The 27665-nt window shown below is 48.6% G+C and overlaps 1 protein-coding gene across 1 annotated transcript in view; it reads right to left on the reverse strand.

Moving 5' to 3' along the window:
• The window catches only part of LOC144689061 (homer protein homolog 3-like), a 95363-nt gene that overhangs the window by 50398 nt on the left and 17300 nt on the right, over positions 1-27665 (reverse strand). The window contains exons 2-4 of the mRNA XM_078556205.1: positions 18256-18412; positions 15057-15188; positions 14160-14267 (exon numbers count right to left, since the gene is read on the reverse strand). Coding sequence (XP_078412331.1) covers positions 14160-14267; positions 15057-15188; positions 18256-18412 — 397 coding nt within the window. The remainder of the gene's footprint in view (positions 1-14159; positions 14268-15056; positions 15189-18255; positions 18413-27665) is intronic.

Consider the following 27665-nt stretch of genomic DNA (forward strand, 5'->3'; position numbering starts at 1 on the left):
GTGAGAATCAGAGACAGCGAGAGAGAGAATCAGAGACAGAGAGAGAGTGAGAATCAGAGACAGAGAGAGTGAGAATCAGAGACAGCGAGAGTGAGAATCAGAGACAGAGAGAGTGAGAATCAGAGACAGCGAGAGAGAGAATCAGAGACAGCGAGAGAGAGAATCAGAGACAGCGAGAGAGAGAATCAGAGACAGAGAGAGTGAGAATCAGAGACAGCGAGAGAGAGAATCAGAGACAGCGAGAGAGAGAATCAGAGACAGCGAGAGAGAGAATCAGAGACAGCGAGAGAGAGAATCAGAGACAGAGAGAGTGAGAATCAGAGACAGAGAGAGAGTGAGAATCAGAGACAGAGAGAGTGAGAATCAGAGACAGAGAGAGTGAGAATCAGAGACAGAGAGAGTGAGAATCAGAGACAGAGAGAGTGAGAATCAGAGACAGAGAGAGTGAGAATCAGAGACAGAGAGAGTGAGAATCAGAGACAGCGAGAGTGAGAATCAGAGACAGAGAGAGTGAGAATCAGAGACAGCGAGAGAGAGAATCAGAGACAGAGAGAGTGAGAATCAGAGACAGCGAGAGTGAGAATCAGAGACAGAGAGAGTGAGAATCAGAGACAGCGAGAGAGAGAATCAGAGACAGAGAGAGTGAGAATCAGAGACAGAGAGAGAGTGAGAATCAGAGACAGAGAGAGTGAGAATCAGAGACAGAGAGAGAGAGAATCAGAGACAGAGAGAGTGAGAATCAGAGACAGAGAGAGTGAAAATCAGAGACAGAGAGAGTGAGAATCTGAGACAGAGAGAGAGAGAATCAGAGACAGCGAGAGTGAGAATCAGAGACAGAGAGAGAGAGAATCAGAGACAGCGACAGTGAGAATCAGAGACAGAGAGAGTGAGAATCAGAGACAGAGAGAGTGAGAATCAGAGACAGAGAGAGTGAGAATCAGAGACAGAGAGAGTGAGAATCAGAGACAGCGAGAGTGAGAATCAGAGACAGAGAGAGTGAGATTCAGAGAAAGTGAGAGAGAGAATCAGAGACAGCGAGAGAGAGAATCAGAGACAGCGAGAGTGAGAATCAGAGACAGAGAGAGTGAGAATCAGAGACAGCGAGAGTGAGAATCAGAGACAGAGAGAGTGAGAATCAGAGACAGAGAGAGTGAGAATCAGAGACAGCGAGAGTGAGAATCAGACACAGCGAGAGTGAGAATCAGAGACAGCGAGAGAGTGAGAATCAGAGACAGCGAGAGAGAGAATCAGAGACAGAGAGAGTGAGAATCAGAGACAGAGAGAGAGAGAATCAGAGACAGAGAGAGAGAGAGAATCAGAGACAGAGAGAGTGAGAATCAGAGACAGAGAGAGTGAGAATCAGAGACAGAGAGAGAGAGAGAATCAGAGACAGAGAGAGTGAGAATCAGAGACAGAGAGAGAGTGAGAATCAGAGACAGCGAGAGTGAGAATCAGAGACAGAGAGAGTGAGAATCAGAGACAGCGAGAGTGAGAATCAGAGACAGTGAGAGTGAGAATCAGAGACAGCGAGAGTGAGAATCAGAGACAGAGAGAGTGAGAATCAGAGACAGAGAGAGTGAGAATCAGAGACAGAGAGAGTGAGAATCAGAGACAGAGAGAGAGAGAGAATCAGAGACAGAGAGAGTGAGAATCAGAGACAGAGAGAGAGTGAGAATCAGAGACAGCGAGAGTGAGAATCAGAGACAGCGAGAGTGAGAATCAGAGACAGCGAGAGTGAGAATCAGAGACAGCGAGAGTGAGAATCAGAGACAGAGAGAGAGTGAGAATCAGAGACAGCGAGAGTGAGAATCAGAGACAGCGAGAGTGAGAATCAGAGACAGAGAGAGTGAGAATCAGAGACAGAGAGAGTGAGAATCAGAGACAGAGAGAGTGAGAATCAGAGACAGAGAGAGTGAGAATCAGAGACAGCGAGAGTGAGAATCAGAGACAGAGAGAGTGAGAATCAGAGACAGCGAGAGAGAGAATCAGAGACAGAGAGAGTGAGAATCAGAGACAGCGAGAGTGAGAATCAGAGACAGAGAGAGTGAGAATCAGAGACAGCGAGAGAGAGAATCAGAGACAGAGAGAGTGAGAATCAGAGACAGAGAGAGAGTGAGAATCAGAGACAGAGAGAGTGAGAATCAGAGACAGAGAGAGAGAGAATCAGAGACAGAGAGAGTGAGAATCAGAGACAGAGAGAGTGAGAATCAGAGACAGAGAGAGTGAGAATCTGAGACAGAGAGAGAGAGAATCAGAGACAGCGAGAGTGAGAATCAGAGACAGAGAGAGAGAGAATCAGAGACAGCGACAGTGAGAATCAGAGACAGAGAGAGTGAGAATCAGAGACAGAGAGAGTGAGAATCAGAGACAGAGAGAGTGAGAATCAGAGACAGAGAGAGTGAGAATCAGAGACAGCGAGAGTGAGAATCAGAGACAGAGAGAGTGAGATTCAGAGAAAGTGAGAGAGAGAATCAGAGACAGCGAGAGAGAGAATCAGAGACAGCGAGAGTGAGAATCAGAGACAGAGAGAGTGAGAATCAGAGACAGCGAGAGTGAGAATCAGAGACAGAGAGAGTGAGAATCAGAGACAGAGAGAGTGAGAATCAGAGAGAGCGAGAGTGAGAATCAGACACAGCGAGAGTGAGAATCAGAGACAGCGAGAGAGAGAATCAGAGACAGCGAGAGAGAGAATCAGAGACAGAGAGAGTGAGAATCAGAGACAGAGAGAGTGAGAATCAGAGACAGAGAGAGTGAGAATCAGAGACAGAGAGAGAGAGAGAATCAGAGACAGAGAGAGTGAGAATCAGAGACAGAGAGAGTGAGAATCAGAGACAGAGAGAGAGAATCAGAGACAGAGAGAGTGAGAATCAGAGACAGAGAGAGAGTCAGAATCAGAGACAGCGAGAGTGAGAATCAGAGACAGAGAGAGTGAGAATCAGAGACAGCGAGAGTGAGAATCAGAGACAGTGAGAGTGAGAATCAGAGACAGCGAGAGTGAGAATCAGAGACAGAGAGAGTGAGAATCAGAGACAGAGAGAGTGAGAATCAGAGACAGAGAGAGTGAGAATCAGAGACAGAGAGAGAGAGAGAATCAGAGACAGAGAGAGTGAGAATCAGAGACAGAGAGAGAGTGAGAATCAGAGACAGCGAGAGTGAGAATCAGAGACAGCGAGAGTGAGAATCAGAGACAGCGAGAGTGAGAATCAGAGACAGCGAGAGTGAGAATCAGAGACAGAGAGAGAGTGAGAATCAGAGACAGCGAGAGAGAGAATCAGAGACAGCGAGAGTGAGAATCAGAGACAGAGAGAGAGTGAGAATCAGAGACAGCGAGAGAGAGAATCAGAGACAGCGAGAGTGAGAATCAGAGACAGAGAGAGTGAGAATCAGAGACAGAGAGAGTGAGAATCAGAGACAGCGAGAGAGAGAATCAGAGACAGCGAGAGTGAGAATCAGAGACAGAGAGAGAGAGAATCAGAGACAGAGAGAGTGAGAATCAGAGACAGAGAGAGTGAGAATCAGAGACAGAGAGAGAGAGAATCAGAGACAGTGAGAGAGAGTGAGAATCAGAGACAGCGAGAGTGAGAATCAGACACAGCGAGAGAGAGAATCAGAGACAGTGAGAGTGAGAATAAGAGACAGCGAGAGTGAGAATCAGAGACAGAGAGAGTGAGAATCAGAGACAGCGAGAGAGAGAATCAGAGACAGAGAGAGTGAGAATCAGAGACAGCGAGAGAGAGAATCAGAGACAGAGAGAGTGAGAATCAGAGACAGCGAGAGAGAGAATCAGAGACAGAGAGAGAGTGAGAATCAGAGACAGAGAGAGTGAGAATCAGAGACAGCGAGAGTGAGAATCAGAGACAGCGAGAGAGAGAATCAGAGACAGCGAGAGAGAGAATCAAAGACAGCGAGAGAGAGAATCAGAGACAGAGAGAGTGAGAATCAGAGACAGCGAGAGAGAGAATCAGAGACAGAGAGAGAGAGAATCAGAGACAGAGAGAGTGAGAATCAGAGACAGCGAGAGTGAGAATCAGAGACAGAGAGAGTGAGAATCAGAGACAGAGAGAGTGAGAATCAGAGACAGAGAGAGTGAGAATCAGAGACAGAGAGAGTGAAAATCAGAGACAGAGAGAGTGAGAATCAGAGACAGCGAGAGAGAGAATCAGAGACAGAGAGAGTGAGAATCAGAGACAGCGAGAGTGAGAATCAGAGACAGCGAGAGGGAGAATCAGAGACAGCGAGAGTGAGAATCAGAGACAGCGAGAGAGTGAGAATCAGAGACAGAGAGAGTGAGAATCAGAGACAGAGAGAGAGAGAATCAGAGACAGAGAGAGTGAGAATCAGAGACAGAGAGAGTTAGAATCAGAGACAGCGAGAGAGAGAATCAGAGACAGAGAGAGTGAGAATCAGAGACAGCGAGAGAGTGAGAATCAGAGACAGAGAGAGTGAGAATCAGAGACAGAGAGAGAGAGAATCAGAGACAGAGAGAGTGAGAATCAGAGACAGAGAGAGTGAGAATCAGAGACAGAGACAGTGAGAATCTGAGACAGAGAGAGAGAGAATCAGAGACAGCGAGAGTGAGAATCAGAGACAGAGAGAGAGAGAATCAGAGACAGCGACAGTGAGAATCAGAGACAGAGAGAGTGAGAATCAGAGACAGAGAGAGAGAGAATCAGAGACAGCGAGAGTGAGAATCAGAGACAGCGAGAGTGGGAATCAGAGACAGGGAGAGTGAGAATCAGAGACAGCGAGAGTGAGAATCAGAGACAAAGAGAGAGAGAATCAGAGACAGTGAGAGAGAGAATCAGAGACAGTGAGAGAGAGAATCAGAGACAGCGAGAGAGAGAATCAGAGACAGCGAGAGTGAGAATCAGAGACAGAGAGAGAGAGAATCAGAGACAGAGAGAGAGAGAATCAGAGACAGAGAGAGTGAGAATCGGAGACAGAGAGAGTGAGAATCAGAGACAGCGAGAGAGAGAATCAGAGACAGAGAGAGAGAAAATCAGAGACAGAGAGAGTGAGAATCAGAGACAGAGAGAGTGAGAATCAGAGACAGAGAGAGTGAGAATCAGAGACAGAGAGAGTGAGAATCAGAGACAGAGAGAGTGAGAATCAGAGACAGAGAGAGTGAGAATCAGAGACAGAGAGAGTGAGAATCAGAGACAGAGAGAGTGAGAATCAGAGACAGAGAGAGTGAGAATCAGAGACAGCGAGAGTGAGAATCAGAGACAGAGAGAGTGAGATTCAGAGAAAGTGAGAGAGAGAATCAGAGACAGCGAGAGAGAGAATCAGAGACAGCGAGAGTGAGAATCAGAGACAGAGAGAGTGAGAATCAGAGACAGCGAGAGTGAGAATCAGAGACAGAGAGAGTGAGAATCAGAGACAGAGAGAGTGAGAATCAGAGACAGCGAGAGTGAGAATCAGACACAGCGAGAGTGAGAATCAGAGACAGCGAGAGAGTGAGAATCAGAGACAGCGAGAGAGAGAATCAGAGACAGCGAGAGTGAGAATCAGAGACAGCGAGAGAGAGAATCAGAGACAGAGAGAGTGAGAATCAGAGACAGAGAGAGTGAGAATCAGAGACAGAGAGAGTGAGAATCAGAGACAGAGAGAGAGAGAGAATCAGAGACAGAGAGAGTGAGAATCAGAGACAGAGAGAGTGAGAATCAGAGACAGAGAGAGAGAGAGAATCAGAGACAGAGAGAGTGAGAATCAGAGACAGAGAGAGAGTGAGAATCAGAGACAGAGAGAGTGAGAATCAGAGACAGAGAGAGTGAGAATCAGAGACAGCGAGAGTGAGAATCAGAGACAGTGAGAGTGAGAATCAGAGACAGCGAGAGTGAGAATCAGAGACAGAGAGAGTGAGAATCAGAGACAGAGAGAGTGAGAATCAGAGACAGAGAGAGTGAGAATCAGAGACAGAGAGAGAGAGAGAATCAGAGACAGAGAGAGTGAGAATCAGAGACAGAGAGAGAGTGAGAATCAGAGACAGCGAGAGTGAGAATCAGAGACAGCGAGAGTGAGAATCAGAGACAGCGAGAGTGAGAATCAGAGACAGCGAGAGTGAGAATCAGAGACAGAGAGAGAGTGAGAATCAGAGACAGCGAGAGAGAGAATCAGAGACAGCGAGAGTGAGAATCAGAGACAGAGAGAGAGTGAGAATCAGAGACAGCGAGAGAGAGAATCAGAGACAGCGAGAGTGAGAATCAGAGACAGAGAGAGTGAGAATCAGAGACAGAGAGAGTGAGAATCAGAGACAGCGAGAGAGAGAATCAGAGACAGCGAGAGTGAGAATCAGAGACAGAGAGAGAGAGAATCAGAGACAGAGAGAGTGAGAATCAGAGACAGAGAGAGTGAGAATCAGAGACAGAGAGAGAGAGAATCAGAGACAGTGAGAGAGAGTGAGAATCAGAGACAGCGAGAGTGAGAATCAGACACAGCGAGAGAGAGAATCAGAGACAGAGAGAGTGAGAATCAGAGACAGAGAGAGAGAGAATCAGAGACAGTGAGAGAGAGTGAGAATCAGAGACAGCGAGAGTGAGAGTAAGAGACAGCGAGAGTGAGAATCAGAGACAGAGAGAGTGAGAATCAGAGACAGCGAGAGAGAGAATCAGAGACAGAGAGAGTGAGAATCAGAGACAGCGAGAGAGAGAATCAGAGACAGAGAGAGTGAGAATCAGAGACAGCGAGAGAGAGAATCAGAGACAGAGAGAGAGTGAGAATCAGAGACAGAGAGAGTGAGAATCAGAGACAGCGAGAGTGAGAATCAGAGACAGCGAGAGAGAGAATCAGAGACAGCGAGAGAGAGAATCAAAGACAGCGAGAGAGAGAATCAGAGACAGAGAGAGTGAGAATCAGAGACAGCGAGAGAGAGAATCAGAGACAGAGAGAGAGTGAGAATCAGAGACAGAGAGAGTGAGAATCAGAGACAGCGAGAGTGAGATTCAGAGACAGAGAGAGTGAGAATCAGAGACAGAGAGAGTGAGAATCAGAGACAGAGAGAGTGAGAATCAGAGACAGAGAGAGTGAGAATCAGAGACAGAGAGAGTGAGAATCAGAGACAGCGAGAGAGAGAATCAGAGACAGAGAGAGTGAGAATCAGAGACAGCGAGAGTGAGAATCAGAGACAGCGAGAGAGAGAATCAGAGACAGAGAGAGTGAGAATCAGAGACAGCGAGAGAGTGAGAATCAGAGACAGAGAGAGTGAGAATCAGAGACAGAGAGAGAGAGAATCAGAGACAGAGAGAGTGAGAATCAGAGACAGAGAGAGTGAGAATCAGAGACAGCGAGAGAGAGAATCAGAGACAGAGAGTGAGAATCAGAGACAGCGAGAGAGTGAGAATCAGAGACAGAGAGAGTGAGAATCAGAGACAGAGAGAGAGAGAATCAGAGACAGAGAGAGTGAGAATCAGAGACAGAGAGAGTGAGAATCAGAGACAGAGACAGTGAGAATCTGAGACAGAGAGAGAGAGAATCAGAGACAGCGAGAGTGAGAATCAGAGACAGAGAGAGAGAGAATCAGAGACAGCGACAGTGAGAATCAGAGACAGAGAGAGTGAGAATCAGAGACAGAGAGAGAGAGAATCAGAGACAGCGAGAGTGAGAATCAGAGACAGCGAGAGTGGGAATCAGAGACAGGGAGAGTGAGAATCAGAGACAGCGAGAGTGAGAATCAGAGACAAAGAGAGAGAGAATCAGAGACAGCGAGAGAGTGAGAATCAGAGACAGAGAGAGTGAGAATCAGAGACAGTGAGAGTGAGAATCAGAGACAAAGAGAGAGAGAATCAGAGACAGAGAGAGAGAGAATCAGAGAGAGCGAGAGTGAGAATCAGAGACAGCGAGAGTGAGAATCAGAGACAGCGAGAGTGAGAATCAGAGACAGAGAGAGAGAGAATCAGAGACAGAGAGAGAGAGAATCAGAGACAGAGAGAGTGAGAATCGGAGACAGAGAGAGTGAGAATCAGAGACAGCGAGAGAGAGAATCAGAGACAGAGAGAGAGAAAATCAGAGACAGAGAGAGTGAGAATCAGAGACAGAGTGAGAATCAGAGACAGAGAGAGTGAGAATCAGAGACAGAGAGAGTGAGAATCAGAGACAGAGAGAGTGAGAATCAGAGACAGAGAGAGAGAGAATCAGAGACAGAGAGAGTGAGAATCAGAGACAGAGAGAGAGAGAGAATCAGAGACAGAGAGAGTGAGAATCAGAGACAGAGAGAGAGTGAGAATCAGAGACAGCGAGAGTGAGAATCAGAGACAGAGAGAGTGAGAATCAGAGACAGAGAGAGTGAGAATCAGAGACAGAGAGAGAGAGAATCAGAGACAGAGAGAGTGAGAATCAGAGACAGAGAGAGAGAGAGAATCAGAGACAGAGAGAGTGAGAATCAGAGACAGAGAGAGAGTGAGAATCAGAGACAGCGAGAGTGAGAATCAGAGACAGAGAGAGAGAGAATCAGAGACAGCGAGAGAGTGAGAATCAGAGACAGCGAGAGAGAGAATCAGAGACAGCGAGAGAGAGAATCAGAGACAGCGAGAGAGAGAATCAGAGACAGAGAGAGTGAGAATCAGAGACAGACAGAGAGAGAGAATCAGAGACAGTGAGAGAGAGTGAGAATCAGAGACAGCGAGAGTGAGAATCAGAGACAGAGAGAGTGAGAATCAGAGACAGCGAGAGTGAGAATCAGAGACAGCGAGAGTGAGAATCAGAGACAGCGAGAGTGAGAATCAGAGACAGAGAGAGTGAGAATCAGAGACAGCGAGAGTGAGAATCAGAGACAGCGAGAGTGAGAATCAGAGACAGCGAGAGTGAGAATCAGAGACAGAGAGAGTGAGAATCAGAGACAGAGAGAGTGAGAATCAGAGACAGAGAGAGTGAGAATCAGAGACAGAGAGAGAGAGAGAATCAGAGACAGAGAGAGTGAGAATCAGAGACAGAGAGAGAGTGAGAATCAGAGACAGCGAGAGTGAGAATCAGAGACAGCGAGAGTGAGAATCAGAGACAGAGAGAGTGAGAATCAGAGACAGCGAGAGTGAGAATCAGAGACAGAGAGAGTGAGAATCAGAGACAGAGAGAGTGAGAATCAGAGACAGAGAGAGAGAGAATCAGAGACAGCGAGAGTGAGAATCAGAGACAGAGAGAGTGAGAATCAGAGACAGCGAGAGAGAGAATCAGAGACAGCGAGAGAGAGAATCAGAGACAGCGAGAGTGAGAATCAGAGACAGAGAGAGTGAGAATCAGAGACAGCGAGAGTGAGAATCAGACACAGCGAGAGTGAGAATCAGAGACAGCGAGAGTGAGAATCAGACACAGCGAGAGTGAGAATCAGAGACAGAGAGAGTGAGAATCAGAGACAGAGAGAGTGAGAATCAAAGCCAGAGAGAGTGAGAATCAGAGACAGAGAGAGTGACAATCAGAGACAGCGAGAGTGAGAATCAGAGACAGAGAGAGTGAGAATCAGAGGCAGCGAGAGAGAGAATCAGAGACAGCGAGAGTGAGAATCAGAGACAGAGAGAGTGAGAATCAGAGACAGAGAGAGAGTGAGAATCAGAGACAAAGAGAGAGAGAATCAGAGAGAGCGAGAGTGAGAATCAGAGACAGCGAGAGTGAGAATCAGAGACAGAGAGAGAGAGAATCAGAGACAGCGAGAGTGAGAATCAGAGACAGCGAGAGAGAGAGAGAATCAGAGACAGAGAGAGAGAGAATCAGAGAGAGCGAGAGTGAGAATCAGTGACAGCGAGAGTGAGAATCAGAGACAGAGAGAGAGAGTGAGAATCAGAGACAGAGAGAGAATCAGAGACAGCGAGAATGAGAATCAGAGACAGAGAGAGAGAGAATCAGAGACAGAGAGAGTGAGAATCAGAGACAGAGAGAGTGAGAATCAGAGACAGCGAGAATGAGAATCAGAGACAGAGAGAGAGAGAATCAGAGACAGAGAGAGTGAGAATCAGAGACAGAGAGAGTGAGAATCAGAGACAGCGAGAGTGAGAATCAGAGACAGAGAGAGAGAGAATCAGAGACAGAGAGAGTGAGAATCAGAGACAGAGAGAGTGAGAATCAGAGACAGCGAGAGTGAGAATCAGAGACAGCGAGAGTGAGAATCAGAGACAGCGAGAGTGAGAATCAGAGACAGAGAGAGAGAGAATTAGAGACAGCGAGAGTGAGAATCAGAGACAGTGAGAGAGAGTGAGAATCAGAGACAGCGAGAGTGAGAATCAGAGACAGAGAGAGTGAGAATCAGAGACAGCGAGAGTGAGAATCAGAGACAGTGAGAGAGTGAGAATCAGAGACAGAGAGAGTGAGAATCAGAGACAGCGAGAGTGAGAATCAGAGACAGTGAGAGAGAGTGAGAGAGTCAGAGACAGTAACAGGGTTTTTGAGAGTCAGAGATTGTGAGAGAAACTGCGTGCGTTTGCAACAGAGCACCCAAGGGTGGGAGTGCACGAGGGAAGGAGCGTGCGCGGGGGGGTGGACGGAATGCGTGGGGGGGTGCGCGGGAAGGAGTGTGTGGGGGAGGAAGGGGAGCATGGGGGGAGGGAGCATGCGAGGGGAAGCGCGTCGGGGAGGGAGGCTGCCTGAGGGAGTGGGTGCAGGGGCAGGGAGGGCGCTGGGAGGGTGGGTGCAGGGGCAGGGTGGGTGCCTGGGTTAGAGAGGGGACTGGGGGGAGAGAGAGGGCAGCAGATTGTTAGAGTCTGTGCTTGAATGAGTGAGAGAGTCTGAGAAAGTGAGAGAGTTTGAGAGCGAAATAATGTGTGTGTGTTTGTGTGCACGTGTGTGTGAGAGAGAGAGAGAGAGAGAGAGAGAGGCTGAGACTGCAGGAGGGAAAGAGAGAGAGGAAGGAGAATCTGACAAATTGAGACAGGTGGTTTGTGCTGGGTCAGAGCTGGAAGTATTTCACTGGCAGCATACCACACCCCCCCACCCTCAACCCACACCATATTATTCAGATCAGCAGATCAGTAAGTGTCGCTCTGCTTCCTGTTAGTGTGGAGAGGGAAGGAAAAGGAGGGAAAAGCAGAGACAGAAAGGACAGAGGGAGAGAAACAAGAAGGTGGAGAAACTGTGAGAGAAATAAAGAGAGATAACAGTTGAGAGAGAGAGCAGGTGGGGGAGAGGACATAATGTGAGCAGGGGCAGGTGGAGCGAAACTCACTCAGCATTCCAGATGTTGCACCAGGAAATATTCTGATAAATATTTTTCTTTCTGTGTGTCAGGATATTGTAGTGTGGAGTCGCAGCTGCTCCCTGTGGAATCAGTTTTACTCAGGGGATAGTTGGGCTCAGATGCTAATGCTCCCTCCTAACTCCCTAATGTCGGTATCTGCTCAATGAGGATTATTCCAGTCAGGATTATCTGTTCCTGCTCTGAGCTCTATATTAACATGATCAAATTATCCCACAGGCAAATATCATGGGACACACAGACTCCTGAAGGGAAAGATCATTTGCTATACATTCCTTCCTGTCCAGTTATTTACAACCTGTTTGTGAGGCACAAGGAGAAAAAAGGGAAAATCTCTGCACCCCTAATTCATTCAGTGATGTTACAAATATACCTGTCCTGGGAGTGTTTGATGGGGACAGTGAGGAGGGGGATTTACTCTGTATCTAACACCGTGTTGTACCTGTCCTGGGATTGTTTGATGGGGACGGTGCAGAGGGAGCTTTACTCTGTATCTAACCCCATGCTGTACCTGCCCTGGGAGTGTTTGATGGGGACGGTGTAGAGGGAGCTTTACTCTGTATCTAACCCCGTGCTGTACCTGCCCTGGGTATGTTTGATGGGGACAGTTTAGAGGGAGATTTATTCCGTATCTAATGCAGAGTCCCACTGTTCTGCATAACCTGTGTCAGGATTCCAGTGGATGGTGATTGCAATCTATTCTGTTCATTCTCTAAGGTAAAAGATCAGATTATTTTTGGGTCCTGTCCTACATAACTGACTGCAGTAAGATGAATTATTGTGGGACTGAGGATTGTTGCAGCAGCTGGTTCACGTGAACGAGTCTCTGACCCATTAAATCTCCAGCCTCAGCTTCAGCTTCATTCCACTTGTTTCATCATTTCAAAGACACAGGAACAGGAGCAGCCTGAGACTAACCTGGCAATCGTAATCCATGCCAGTCCCCTGGATCCCAGCACCTGACCAGCAGTCATCCTGCCTGCTCCCTGTGTGGGTTTAGTCACTGTCACTTGGTCACTCTTGCTCTGAGATCTCACTTGGTCACTCTCAGTTGGTCAGTCCTTCTCCTCATCACTCTTCCTCTGGCCACTTTTCTTCTCTCAGCCCGTCTCCCTATCAGCCCCTTTCTCAGTCACTGTCCCATTCTCTCTTAGATAGTCGGTCAGTCACTCTCTTGGTCAGTCATTCTCCCTCAATCGGTCACTCTTGGTCCCACCCCTCCTCAGTGTTCCAGCCACTGTTCCCTCTAATTGAGAATCGGATACTGGTTGGGATCAGAACACAAACATAAGCCCCTGATGCTGAAACCGGGCTGTGATTTGGCTAGAAATCACCAACTGATGCAGCAGGTTTGAATTTGACTGGGAGGACATTAACTCTGTGTGACCGAGAGCACAGGATCCCAGGCTTTGCAGCACAAAGCTTTACTCTGTATCTAACCCCGTGCTGTACCTGTCCTGGGAGTGTTTGATGGGGACAGTGTAGAGGGAGCTTTACTCTGTATCTAACCCCTTGCTGTACCTGTCCTGGGAGTGTTTGATGGGGACAGTGTAGAGGGAGCTTTACTCTGAATCTAACCCCGTGCTGTACCTGCCCTGGGAGTGTTTGATGGGGACAGTGTAGAGGGAGCTTTACTCTGTATCTAACCCCATGCTTTACCTGTCCTGGGAGTGTTTGATGGGGACAGTGTAGAGGGAGCTTTACTCTGTATCTAACCCCGTGCTGTACCTGTCCTGGGAGTGTTTGATGGGGTCAGTGTAGAGGGAGCTTTACTCTGTATCTAACCCTGTGCTGTACCTGTCCTGGGAGTGTTTGATGGGGTCAGTGTAGAGGGAGCTTTACTCTGTATCTAACCCTGTGCTGTACCTGTCCTGGGAGTGTTTGATGGGGACAGTGTAGAGGGAGCTTTACTCTGTATCTAACCCCGTGCTGTACCTGTCCTGGGAGTGTTTGATGGGGTCAGTGTAGAGGGAGCTTTACTCTGTATCTAACCCCGTGCTGTACCTGTCCTGGGAGTGTTTGATGGGGTCAGTGTAGAGGGAGCTTTACTCTGAATCTAACCCCGTGCTGTACATGTCCTGGGAGTGTTTGATGGGGACAGTGTAGAGGGAGCTTTACTCTGTATCTAACCCCGTGCTGTACCTGTCCTGGGAGTGTTTGATGGGGACAGTGTAGAGGGAGCTTTACTCTGTATCTAACCCTGTGCTGTACATGTCCTAGGAGTGTTTGATGGGGACAGTGTAGAGGGAGCTTTACTCTGTATATAACCCCGTGCTGTACCTGCCCTGGGAGTGTTTGACGGGGACAGTGTAGAGGGAGCTTTACTCTGTATCTGACCCGTTGCTGTACCTGTCCTGGGAGTGTTTGATGGGGACAGTGTAGAGGGAGCTTTACTCTGTATCTGACCCGATGCTGTACCTGCCCTGGGAGTGTTTGATGGGGACAGTGTAGAGGGAGCTTTACTCTGTATCTAACCCCGTGCTGTACCTGCCCTGGGAGTGTTTGATGGGGACGGTGTACAGAGAGCTTTACTCTGTATCTAACTGAGGACTCCCAGAACAGGCACAGCATCATGTAGATACAGAGTGAAGAGCCAGTTTGTACCCAACTATCTTAACTCACCCACTAGTATGCTCATAACCCTCAGGTAATATCAGATAGAAAAGAATCATGACATACACCGGGATTGGGATGTACACTCACCATGTGAGAGATGTACACACACTGGGAGCGGGATTTACACACACCGGGAGTGGGTTGTGTACACACACCATGTGAGAGATGTACACACATTGGGAGCGGGATTCACGCACGCCGGGAGTGGGATTCACACACAGTTGGAGCGGGATGTACACACACCGGGAACGGGATTTACACATGCCGGGAGTGTGATGTCCACACACCGGGATTGGATGTACTCACACTGTGTGAGGGATTTACAGTGTGGGGAAATCTTTAGACGATGGGCATAGTGGAACTTCTTTACCTGTGGGGCTGAAATATCGAGTGCTGGATTCGTTAGTTCGGTTTTATCCTGGGATTTCTCTCTTGTTAATCGTGCAGCTTCCTTAATCTCTTGGAACCTTTCTGCAAACTTTAACAGAACAGAAACATCAGATTCATTTCACTCCTGGGTGCCTGGCTCTAATTTTAAGATTCTGCTGTCTTGTTCTGGATTCCTACCAGCAACAGCATTTAAAAAAATTATCATTAGTTTTGAGACACTTGGGATGTCCTGAGGACATGAAAGGGGTGATTAAAAGGCAGAACTTCCTTGACTTTCAGACTTGTACAATCTGCTAACTCATTCTGTTCAAAACCTTGAAGCTGTGGAATTCTTGTTGCCTCCAATAATCTCCAATGTGTTGCAACTGTTACATCCCATCTCTCTCATCGTAGCTATCTCCTCACTCGTCTCCCAAGCTCTCCCTCTGCAGCCCACATCCTGCTTCGCTCATACCCCTGTTCACCTGTCCTTATTTCATACCAACTTCACCAACGCACTGTCCTTGCCCACAGCTTCCTGATCTCTGTAACCTCAGTATGCCCTGCATCCGGCACCCATTCAATGCTCAACTATCACCAGTCTCCTCCTCCAACTCTTTGCTGCATCAACCTTCCGATATCTTGCTCCCTCCAGCCTGAAACCCCCTCACTAAACCTTAAAACTTGCTCCAAAAGGGAGAGTTATCAGTCTCCTGCCCTGGTGACCCTCTGACTCCCAGTCCTCAGTCTGTGATGTTTTGTTCTGTTAATTTACTGTCTGAACATAAATTGCTGCTGCTGCCCCTCCCTGGGGGAAATCCCACTCGGGGTCCTGGTTCTTTACTCCAGTTTCTTGGTTACAATAACCACAGCAGTATAACTGGGGTCTGCCAGGTACCTGTGTAAGCTGCTGCTCTGAGTTGAAGCCCAGACCATAAACGGTGTTGGCACGGCTATCAGCCCACTGGCCAAATTTCTGCGAGGTTTTGGTGAATGACATGTTGGGGGTGATGGTGCTGTTGATAATCGCCTGAAATCAAAAGAATTCATTAAATCAGGATCACAGCAAATCAATTGCAAATTAATTCCAAACTTCGTGCCAGGACTCAGACTGGAGTGGGGGTTGCGATAGTGGAGTGGGCACAGAGTGATTGTGGTGTGGATCCGGTGTGATCACAGTGTGGATCTGGAATAATCGTGATGCAGATGCGGTGTGGACACGGAGTAATCAGGGTGTGGATGTGGAGTGATCGCGGTGTGGACGCAGAGTGATCGCGGCGTGAATGTGGAGTGATCGCGGTGTGGATGTGGAGTGATCGCGGTGTGGACGTGGAGTAATCGCGGTGTGGACGTGGAGTAATCGCGGTGTGGACGTGGAGTGATCGTGGTGTGGACGTGGAGTGATCGTGGTGTGGACGTGGAGTGATCGTGGTGTGGACGTGGGGTGATCGTGGTGTGGACGTGGGGTGATCGTGGTGTGGACGCGGAGTGATCGCGGTGTGGACGCGGAGTGATCGCGGTGTGGACGCGGAGTGATCGCGGAGTGATCGTGGTGTGGACGTGGAGTGATCGTGGTGTGGACGTGGAGTGATCGTGGTGTGGACGTGGGGTGATCGTGGTGTGGACGTGGGGTGATCGTGGTGTGGACGCGGGGTGATCGCGGTGTGGACGCGGAGTGATCGCGGTGTGGACGTGGAGTGATCGCGGTGTGGATGTGGAGTGATCGCTGTGTGGATGTGGAGTGATCGCGGTGTGGATGTGGAGTGATCGCGGTGTGGACGTGGAGTGATCGCGGTGTGGACGTGGAGTGATCGTGGTGTGGACGTGGAGTGATCGTGGTGTGGACGTGGGGTGATCGTGGTGTGGACGTGGGGTGATCGCGGCGTGGACGCGGAGTGATCGCGGTGTGGACGCGGAGTGATCGCGGTGTGGACGTGGAGTGATCGCGGTGTGGACGTGGAGTGATCGCGGTGTGGATGTGGAGTGATCGCTATGTGGATGTGGAGTGATCGCGGTGTGGATGTGGATTGATCGCGGTGTGGATGTGGAGTGATGGGGGTGTGGATGTGGAGTGATCGCGGTGTGGATGTGGAGTGATCGGGGTGTGGATGTGGAGTGATCGGGATGTGGAGTGATCGGGGTGTGGAGTGGTCATGGTGTGGATGTGGAGTGAACATAGTGTGGATGTGGAGTGATCGTAGTGTGGATGTGGAGTGATCGGGGTGTGGATGTGGAGTGATCGCGGTGTGGATGTGGAGTGATCGGGGTGTGGATGTGGAGTGATCGCGGTGTGGATGTGGAGTGATCGCGGTGTGGATGTGGAGTGATCGCGGTGTGGATGTGGAGTGATCGGGGTGTGGATGTGGAGTATTCGTGGTGTGGATGTGGAGTGATCGTGGTGTGGATGTGGAGTGATCATGGTGTGGGTGTGGAGTGATCGGGGTGTGGATGTGGAGTATTCGTGGTGTGGATGTGGAGTGATCGTGGTGTGGATGTGGAGTGACCGGGGTGTGGATGTGGAGTGATCGGGGTGTGGATGTGGAGTGATCGGGGTGTGGAGGTGGAGTGATCATGGTGTGGAGGTGGAGTGATCATGGTGTGGATGTGGAGTGATCGGGGTGTGGATGTGGAGTGATCGGGGTGTGGATGTGGAGTGATCGGGGTGTGGATGTGGAGTGATCGGGGTGTGGAGGTGGAGTGATCGGGGTGTGGAGGTGGAGTGATCGGGGTGTGGAGGTGGAGTGATCGGGGTGTGGAGGTGGAGTGATCGGGGTGTGGAGGTGGAGTGATCGGGGTGTGGATGTGGAGTGATCGGGGTGTGGATGTGGAATGATCGGGGCGTGGAGGTGGAATGATCGGGGTGTGGATGTGGAGTATTTGTGGCGTGGATGTGGAGTATTTGTGGCGTGGATGTGGAGTGATCGTGGTGTGGATGTGGAGTGATCGGGGTGTGGATGTGGAGTGATCGGGGTGTGGATGTGGAGTGATCGGGGTGTGGATGTGGAGTGATCGGGGTGTGGATGTGGAGTGATCGGGGTGTGGATGTGGAGTGATCGGGGTGTGGATGTGGAGTGATCGGGGTGTGGAGGTGGAGTGATCGGGGTGTGGCTATGGAGTATTTGTGGTGTGGATGTGGAGTGATCGGGGTGTGGAGGTGGAGTGATCGGGGTGTGGATGTGGAGTGATCGGGGTGTGGATGTGGAGTGATCGGGGTGTGGATGTGGAGTGATCGGGGTGTGGATGTGGTGTGATCGGGGTGTGGATGTGGAGTGATCACGGTGTGGATGTGGAGTGATCGCGGTGCGGATGCGGTGTGATCATGGTGTGGATGTGGAGTGATCGGGGTGTGGATGTGGAGTGATCGGGGTGTGGAGGTGGAGTGACCATGGTGTGGATGTGGAGTGATCGGGGTGTGGAGGTGGAGTGATCGGGGTGTGGATGTGGAGTGATCGGGGTGTGGATGTGGAGTGATCGGGGTGTGGATGTGGAGTGATCGGGGTGTGGATGTGGAGTATTTGTGGTGTGGATGTGGAGTGATCGGGGTGTGGATGTGGAGTATTTGTGGTGTGGATGTGGAGTGATCGGGGTGTGGATGTGGAGTGATCGGGGTGTGGATGTGGAGTGATCGGGGTGTAGATGTGGAGTGATCGGGGTGTGGATGTGGAGTGATCGGGGTGTGGATGTGGAGTGATCGGGGTGTGGATGTGGAGTGATCGGGGTGTGGATGTGGAGTGATCGGGGTGTGGATGTGGAGTGATCGGGGTGTGGATGTGGAGTGATCGGGGTGTGGATGTGGAGTGATCGGGGTTTGGATGTGGAGTGATCGGGGTGTGGATGTGGAGTGATCGGGGTGTGGATGTGGAGTGATCGGGGTGTGGATGTGGAGTATTTGTGGTGTGGATGTGGAGTGATCGGGGTGTGGATGTGGAGTGATCGGGGTGTGGATGTGGAGTGATCGCAGTGCAGATGCGGTGTGATCATGGAGCAATCATGGTGCAGAAGACAAGTGATTGTGGTGTGGACACAAAGCTTCAGGAGAGTTTATTGCCCTTATCTGGGGTGAGTTTCAGTTATTGGGGCGCCTCAGTTCCCGATACCTTGGTTCCGCCAACGCTAATGATCCGGTAAACGTTGCGCGTGCTGTCGTAGTAGAAGGAGACGGTAACGGCATGCTTGCTCGCTGGGATCCAGTTTCGTTTGGTTGCCGGGTCAATCTGGAAAACGTGGGCCCGAGCGCTGAAAATTGGCTGTTCCCTACACCAAGAAACCAAGAATCAAACACTGAGCATAAAACCGGCAGACCCCATAGCAAGTTACACTCACCAAAACCAATCCAACCCCAAACATCAATGTTCCTCATGCTGAGGACAATCATAGACACCCAGAGAATTCTCATTCTCTTAGACGCTGACAACTGACTCTCACTGGGATACGAGTTCGACACACCCTGACTCTCACTGGGGTACGGGTTCCACACACACTGACTCTCACTGGGGTACGGGTTCCACACACACTGACTCTCACTGGGGTACGGGTTCCACACACACTGACTCTCACTGGGGTATGGGGCGCACACACACTGACTCTCATTGGGGTACGGGTCCCACACACACTGACTCTCACTGGGGTACGGGTTCCACACACGCTGACTCTCACTGGGGTACGGGTTCCACACACACTGACTCTCAATGGGGTGCGGGTCCCACACACAGTGACTCTCACTGGGGTACAGGTTCCACACACACTGACTCTCACTGGGGTGCGGGTCCCACACACACTGACTTTCATTGGGGTACGGGTTCCACACACACTGACTCTCACTGGGATACGGGTCCCACACACACTGACTCTCACTGGGTACGGGTCCCACACACACTGACTCTCACTGGGGTACGGGTCCCACACACACTGACTCTCACTGGGGTACGGGTCCCACACACACTGACTCTCACTGGGGTACGGGTCCCACACACACTGACTCTCACTGGGGTACGGGTCCCACACACACTGACTCTCACTGGGGTACGGGTCCCACACACACTGACTTTCATTGGGGTACGGGTCCCACACACACTGACTCTCACTGGGGTACGGGTCCCACACACACTGACTCTCAATGGGGTGCGGGTCCCACACACAGTGACTCTCACTGGGGTACAGGTTCCACACACACTGACTCTCACTGGGGTGCGGGTCCCACACACACTGACTTTCATTGGGGTACGGGTTCCACACACACTGACTCTCACTGGGATACGGGTCCCACACACACTGACTCTCACTGGGTACGGGTCCCACACACACTGACTCTCACTGGGGTACGGGTCCCACACACACTGACTCTCACTGGGGTACGGGTCCCACACACACTGACTCTCACTGGGGTACGGGTCCCACACACACTGACTCTCACTGGGGTACGGGTCCCACACACACTGTCTCTCACTGGGGTACGGGTCCAACACACACTGACTTTCATTGGGGTACGGGTCCCACACACACTGACTCTCACTGGGGTACGGGTCCCACACACACTGACTCTCACTGGGGTACGGGTCCCACGCACACTGACTTTCATTGGGGTACGGGTCCCACACACACTGACTCTCACTGGGGTACGGGTCCCACACACACTGACTCTCACTGGGGTACGGGTTCCACACACACTGACTCTCACTGGGGTACTCTTCTGAACCCTCTACAAAGCCTTCACATCCTTTGGGTGCCCAGAATTGGAAACCATAGTCATAGTGGGGTCATACTGGTTTATATAGGTTCAGCAAAACCTCTTGGCTTTTGTATTCTGTTCCTCTATTTATAAATGCCATCAAAAGTTCAGGTTTCAGTATGATACACTTTATAATCACAGCTTTGACAGACAATTACATGCAACTTGGTCATTCATATTATGCAACCAGCTCCTCCGCTTCGTACCCAGCCCTATGCAATATTCAGACAGCAACAACTAACAGACTTGAACCTCACAAGCAATAATAATCCCATTGCACAAATGAAAATACCTTGAACTCACAGTGACATGGTCACAGTGCACGACTCCTGGTTTCATCCAAGTTTAAAAATGGCGAAACCTTCCAGTAAATTAATGTCAACCAATTCCTCTGCAATAATGTGCTATTTCTATCCACACGAGTGGACTTTCTTAAAAGAAAAATTACACTTTGCATTGAGTGATAAATATTTTCTCATTTTAAATTGAAGCTAACCCACACTTAAAAATGCCCAGCATGTAGCGTATAATAGGACAGCAAAGTACAGCAGATGCTGGAAATCTGAAATATAAACAAAAAATGCTGGAAATACTCAGCAGGCCAGGCAGCATCTGTGGAGAGAAAAACAGAGCTAATGCTTCAGGGACATGATTTGCACTCATTCTGACGAAGGGTCACTGACCTGTCTCTCTCTGCACAGATGCCGCTTGACATGCTGAGTATTTCCAACACTTCCTGTTTCTATTGGAACAAAAATAACCCCTTTCACCGGCTCTCCAAAAAAACAATCAGACTCTTGTGAGCCTCTCATTCCCCTTCAGCGAGAAACCCAGCAACAGCTGCCTGGGATCTGGTTTGGCACAACTTTAAACAGGAATTTCATAAAGAAAGTTAAAGTCTGAAGAAAACATGAACCAGTTGCTGAGCAAAAAACAAATCAATGTCAGAGCAATAAATTGATAATTTAATAAAATTAGTAATTAATAAAAATGGCCATTAAAAAGTACTAAGCAGCAGAGCTAACTAATAAAACCTCTTTTGCCTTTTCACTTAAGAAGCAGAGTTAGGGCGAGTCAGACTAGGCCTCATGTCCTGATCACCAGGCAAGGGAGAGGGGACTGGGTGAGCTAAGTAGTTGGGTCTAGCTAACACCAGCCTCTGGTGGCGCACACTCTGAGCTAGCCTTGGAGGAATTCATACAAAAGTGGAAGTCAAAAGTGGACTGCCTTTCCCTCCTCCCCTGAAAATAATTGCAAGCCCGGACCATTTCCAGGTCCTGATTCCACTCAAGGCACCGGAGGCTTGGAAACTATTCTACCTCAACTGCAACACTGAATAACAAGCTTCAAGAAGAATGTGGCTGATTGTTCCACCCTCTCCTGTGATTTGTACAGTAAGTCTTTTTTGTCTCCCAGTTTCAAGACATTTCCTTTCCTACTAAAGGCTTAGAGAAAAAGCATACAGTTGCACAAAGATAGGTGGCAGGTCAGAAGATTGGACAGAACATAAAAAACAGCAAAGAATGACTAAAAGATTAATGAGAGAAAATTAAAGTTTGAGAGAAAGCTAGCTAGAAATATTAAGAAAGATAGTAAAAGTTTCCATAGGTATTTTAAAAAGAAACGAGTTAACAAAGCGAACGTTTGTCCTATAGAAAGTGAGTCTGGGGAATTGATAATGGAAAATAAGTAGATGGCAGGTGAATTGAACGGGTATTTTGCTTTGGGTCTTCACTATAGAGAATACAAGTAACATCCCAGAAATAGCTGTAAATCAGGAAAAGGAAGGGAGGGAGGAGCTCGGAGAAACTACAATCACCAGGGAAGTGGTACTGAGCAAATTGCTGGAGCTGTGGGCTGACAAATCGCCGAGTCCTGATGGACTTCATGCGGACGTGTTAAAAGAAGTGGCTAGTGAGACAATTGATGCGTTGGTTTTATGTTTCCAAAATTCCCTAAATTTGGGGAAGGTTCCATTTAATTGGAAAATAGCAAATGTAATTCCCTTATTCAAAAAGGGAGAGAGACAGAAAGCAGGAAACTACAGGCCAGTTAGCCTAACGTCTGTCACAGGGAAACTGTTAGAAGCTATTATTTGAGAAGCTATAGCAGGGCACTTAATCCAGGGTAATCAGGCAGAGTCAACATGGTTTTGTGAAAGGGAAATCATGTTTAACCAATTTATTGGAGTTCTCTGAAGGAGTCACATGTGCTGTAGATAAAGGGGAACCGGTGGATGTTCTGTACTTAAGATTTCCAGAAGGCATTTGATAAAGTGCCACATCAAAGTTATTGCAGAAAATAAAAGCTCATGGTGTAGGGGGTAACATATTGGCATAGATAGAAGGTTGGCTAGCTAACAGGAAATGGCAAAATGGAGGCAGGCGGTGGAATAGTGGTATTGTCACTAGACAAGTAATCCAGAGGCCCAGGGAGCTCAGATTCGAATCCCACCACGGGAGATGGTGGAATTTGAATCCAATAAAAATCTAGAATTAAAAGTCTGATGATGACTATAAAACCATTGTTGATTGTCGTAAAAAACCTTGTCTGACCTACTTGTGCCTCCAGACATGTGACTCCAGACCCACAGCAATGTGACTGGCTCTTAACTTCTTTCTGAAATGGCCTAACAAGCCACTCAGTTGTATCAAACCACTAAAAAGTCTAAAAGGAATGAAACAGGATGGGCCACCTGGCATTGACCTAGGCATCGGAAACAATAATGGCAAATTCAGCCCTGTCGACCCTACAAAATCCTCCTTACTGACAGCAACAGCCTGACATAGTCATACTCACAGAATCATATCTTACAGATAATGTCCCAGACTCCACCGTCACCATCGGCAGGACAGGCCCAGCAGAGGTGGCGGCACAGTGGTATACAGTTGGGAGGGAGTTGCCCTGGGAGTCCTCAACATCGACTCCAGACCCCATGAAGTTTCAAGCATCATAGAAACACAGAAAATAGGAGCAGGAGTAGGTCATTCGGCCCTTCAAGCCTCCTCCGCCACTCATTATGATCATGGCTGATCCTCTATCTCAAGTCATAGTCCCACGTTCTCCCCATACCGCTTGATGCCTTTACAATCCAGAAATCTATTTCCTTCGTAAATATATTCAGTGACTTGGCCTCCACAGCCTTCTGTAGTAGAGAATTCAACAGGTTCACCATCCTCTGAGTGAGGAAGTTTCTCATCTCAGTCCTAAATGTTCTACCCCATATCCTGAGACTGTGAACCCTTGTTCTAGACCCTCCAGCCAGAGGAAACATCACCCTGCATCCAGTCTGTCCATCACTGTCAGAATTTTATGTTTCAATGAGACCCATTCTTCTAAGCTTCACTGAATACAGGCCTAGTTGGCTCAATCTCTGCTTATACGACAGTCCTGCCATCCCAGGAATCAGTCTGGTGAAACTTCGCTGCACTCCCTCTATGGCAAGTATATCCTTCCTTAGGTTAGGAGACCAAAACTGCACACAATACTCCAGGTGTTATCTCACCAAGGCTCTGTACAGCTGCAATAAGACATCCTTGCTCCTGTACTCAAGTCCTCTTGCAATGAAGGCCAACATACCATTTGCCTTCTTAACTGCTTGCTGCACCTGCATGCTTGCTTTCAGTGATTGGTGTACATGGACACCCAGGTCCCTTTGTACATCAACATTTCCCAATCTATCGCCATTTAAATAATACTCTGCCATTCTGTTTTTCCTACCAAAACGGATAACTTCATACTTAACATTATACTGCACCTGCCATACAGTCATAGAGTCATAGAGGTCTACAGCACAGAAAAAGGCCCTTCGGCCCATCGAGTCTGCGCTTGTCAAACAAGTACCTAACTATTCTAATCCCATTTTCCAGCACTAGGCCCATAGCCTTGTATGCCATGGCATCGCAAGTGCATATCCAAATACTTCTTCAATGTTATGAGGGTCTCTGCCTCTACCACCTTTCCAGGCAGTGAGGTCCACATTCCCACCACCCTCTGGGTGAAAAAATTCTTCCTCACATCCCCTCTAAACCTCCTGCCCCTTACCTTACATCAATGCCCCCTCGTTATTGATCCCTCGACCAAGGGGAAAAGTTCCTTCCTGTCTACCCTATCTATGTCCCTCATAATTTTATACACCTCAATCATGTCCCCCCTCAACCTCCTCTGCTCCAGGGAAAATAACCACGATCTATCCAATCTCTCCTCATAACTAAAACTCTCCAGCCCAGGCAACATCTTGGTAAATCTCCTCTGCACTCTCTCTAGTGCAATCACATCCTTCCTATAATGCGGATTTCAGAACTGCACGCAATACTCTAGCTGTGGCCTAACCAGCGTTTTATACAGTTCCAGCAAAACCTCCCTGCTCTTATATTCTATGTCTCGGCTAATAAAGGCAAGTATCCCATATGCCTTCTTAACCACCATATCTACATGTCCCGCAGCCTTAAGGGTTGGTGGACATGCACACCAAGGTCCCTCTGATCCTCGGTACTTCCCAGGGTCCTATCATTCAACGTGTATTCCTGTGCCTTGTTTGTCCTGCCCAAGTGTATCACCTCACACTTATCCGGATTAAATTCCATTTGCCAATGATCAGCCCATCTGACCAGCCCGTTTATATCCTCCTGTAATCTAAGGCTATCCTCCTCACTATTTACTACCCCACCAATTTTTGTGTCATTCGCGAACATACTGATCGACCCTCCTATATTCAAATCTAAATCGTTTATATATACCACAAACAGCAAGGGACCCAACACCGATCCCTGTGGAACCCTACTGAACACAGGCATCCAGTCACAAAAACACCCCTCGACCATCACCCTCTGCTTGGAATTCTTAAAATGCATTCAGGAGAGCTTGTCGGGCCTTCAATGTACTGGCTGAAAAAGCTCTCCTGAATGCATTTTAAGAATCCCGCTCGCTCTAAATTATCACACAATGACTAACCCAGTAAATGTTGGGGAAGTTGAAATCCTCCACTATTACTACCCTATTATTTTTACACTTCTCTGAAATTAGCCTACATATCTGCTCTTCTATTTCTCTCTGACTGTTTGGGGGCCTATAGTACACTCCCAGCAATGTGATTGCTCTTTTTTTGTTTTTCAGTTCTACCCATATGGCTTCATTTGAGGATCCTTCCAAGATGTCATCCCTCCTTACTGCTGTAATTGATTCCTTGATCAATATTGCGATACCCCCTCCTCTTTTACCTCCTTCTCTGTCTCGCCTGAAGACCCTATATCCTGGAATATTGAGCTGTCAATCCTGCCCCTCTCTCAACCATGTCTCTGTGACAGCAATGACATCATACTACCATGTGTTAATTTGTGCCCTCAACTCATCCGCCTTATTCGTCAGACTCCTGGCATTAAAATAAATAGCAATCAACCTTGCCAAACTCCCTTGTGTCTTAACTGGCCTATAATTTCTATGCCTTCCAGGCTCACTTGCTCTCTCTTCTAATTATGGCTGTGCATCTCCCCCTGCTGAATCTCCTCTCAGGATCTCCCTGCCAAGTTAGTTTAAACCCTCCCCAACAGCACTAGTAAACCTACCCGCAAGGATGTTGGTCCCATTCTGGTTCAGGTGCAACCTGTCTGCCTTGTACAGGTCCCACCGCCCCCAGAATCAGTCCCAATGTCCCAGAAATCTAAAGCCCTCCCTCCTGCACCACCTCTCCAGCCACGCATTCATCTGGACTAACCTCCTATTTCTATACTCACTAGCGCGTGGCACCGGAAGTAATCCAGAAATTACTACCTTTGAGGTCCTGTTTTTTAATCTGTTTCTTAGCTCCTTAACTTCTGCTTGCACGACCTCATCTCTCTTTCTACCTATGTCATTGGTACCAATATGTACCACAATCTCTGTCTGTTTGCCCTCCCCCTTTAGAATGCCCTGCAGCTGTTCAGTGACATCCTTGACCCTGGCACCAGGGACGCAACATACCATCCTGGAGTCACGTCTACAGCCGCAGAAACGCCTGTCTGTTCCCCTTACTATCAAGTCTCCTACCACTATTGCTCTTCCCCTCTTTTACCTCCCCCTGTGCAGCTGAGCCACTCACAGTGCCATGAGCCTGGCTGTATTCCCCAGAGGAACCGTCACCCTCACCGTTTTCCAACACAGAAAAACGGTTCTCGAGTGAGATGCGCCCTAGGGATTTCCTGACTACCTACCTGACACCTTTCTTCTGACTGATGGTCACCCATTCCCTCTGTATTTGCACCCATGTGTTTGTCCACTCACTCAACCTGTCTAAATCACTTGAAGCCACCTAACACCCTCCTCATTGCTCACATTCCCACAAAGTTTTGTGTCATCAGCAAACTTGGAAATATCACATTTTGTTCCCTCATCCAAATCATTGATATATATTGTGAATAGCTGGGGCCCAAAAACTGATCCCTGCGGTACCCCACTAGTCACTGCCTGCCACTCTGAGAAAGACCTATTTATTCCTAATATATGTTTCCTGTCTGTTAATCAATTCTCAATCCATGCCAATGTATTACCCCCAGTCCCATGTGCTTTAATTTTACACACTAACCTCTTATGTGGGACCTTTGTCAAAAGCTTTCTGAAAATCCAAATACACCACATCCACTGGTTCTCCCTTATCTACTCTGCTAGTTAAGTCCTCAAAAAACTCCAGTAGGTTTGTCACCTCATGACTCCCCAAAGCTTGTCCACCATCTACAAGGCACAAGTCAGGAGTGTGATGGAACACTCTCCACTTGCCTGGATGAGTGCAGCTCCTACAACACTCAAGAAGCTTGACACCATCCAGGACAAAGCAGCCCGCTTGATTGGCACCACATCCCCCAACATTCACTCCCTCCACCACCAACACACAATAGCAGCAATGTGTACCATCCACAAGATGCACTGCAGGAATTCACCAAGCCTCCTTAGACAGCACCTTCCAATCTTTAAAATCTCTAAATGACTTCAGTGCACAAGCTTTCTTGTAATAAATACAAATTGCTGCCTTCTTGAACTGCTGCAGTCCATGTGGTGTAGGTACACCCACAGTGCTGTTAGGAAGGGAGTTCCATCCAGGATTTTGACCCAGCAAGAGTGAAGGAATGGTCATATATTTCCAAGTCAGGATGGTGAGTGGCTTGGAGGGGAACTTCCAGGTGATGGTGTTCCAATGTGTCTGCTGGTCTTGTCCTTCTAGGTGGTAGTGGTTGTGGGTTTGGAAGGTGCTAAGGAGTCACACTCATCCAAGCAAGTGGAGTGTATTCCAATACACTCCTGACTTGTGCCTTGTAGATAGTAGACAGGCTTTGGGGAGTCAGGAGGTGAGTTACTTGCCACAGGATCCCTAGCCTCTGACCTGCTCTTGTCACCACAACCATCTTCCTTTGTGCTGGGTATGACTCAAACCAGTGGAGGGTTTTCCCTGATTCCCATTGACTCCAGGCTTGCTAGGGCTCCTTGATGCCATACTCGGTCAAATGCTGACTTGATGTCAAGGGAAGTCACTCTCACCTCACCTCAAGAGTTCAGCTCTTTAGTCCATGTTTGAAGCAAGGCTGTTGTTATGATATAACAGGTAGTATCTGCCAGGCTGACCAAATCCACAAGGGAAACTTGGCCACGCTATCACAACTATCTCACTAGCCACTTCGCTTAAGACCCTAGGATGAAGACCATCAGGACCTGGGGATTTGTCAGCCTGCAGCTCCAACAATTTGCTCAGTATCACTTCCCTGATGATTGTAATTTTCTTGAGTTCCTCCCTCCCTTCCATTTCCTGATTTA

This window comes from Cetorhinus maximus, chromosome 13 (assembly GCF_964194155.1).
Source record: "Cetorhinus maximus chromosome 13, sCetMax3.hap1.1, whole genome shotgun sequence".
NCBI lineage: Eukaryota > Metazoa > Chordata > Chondrichthyes > Lamniformes > Cetorhinidae > Cetorhinus > Cetorhinus maximus.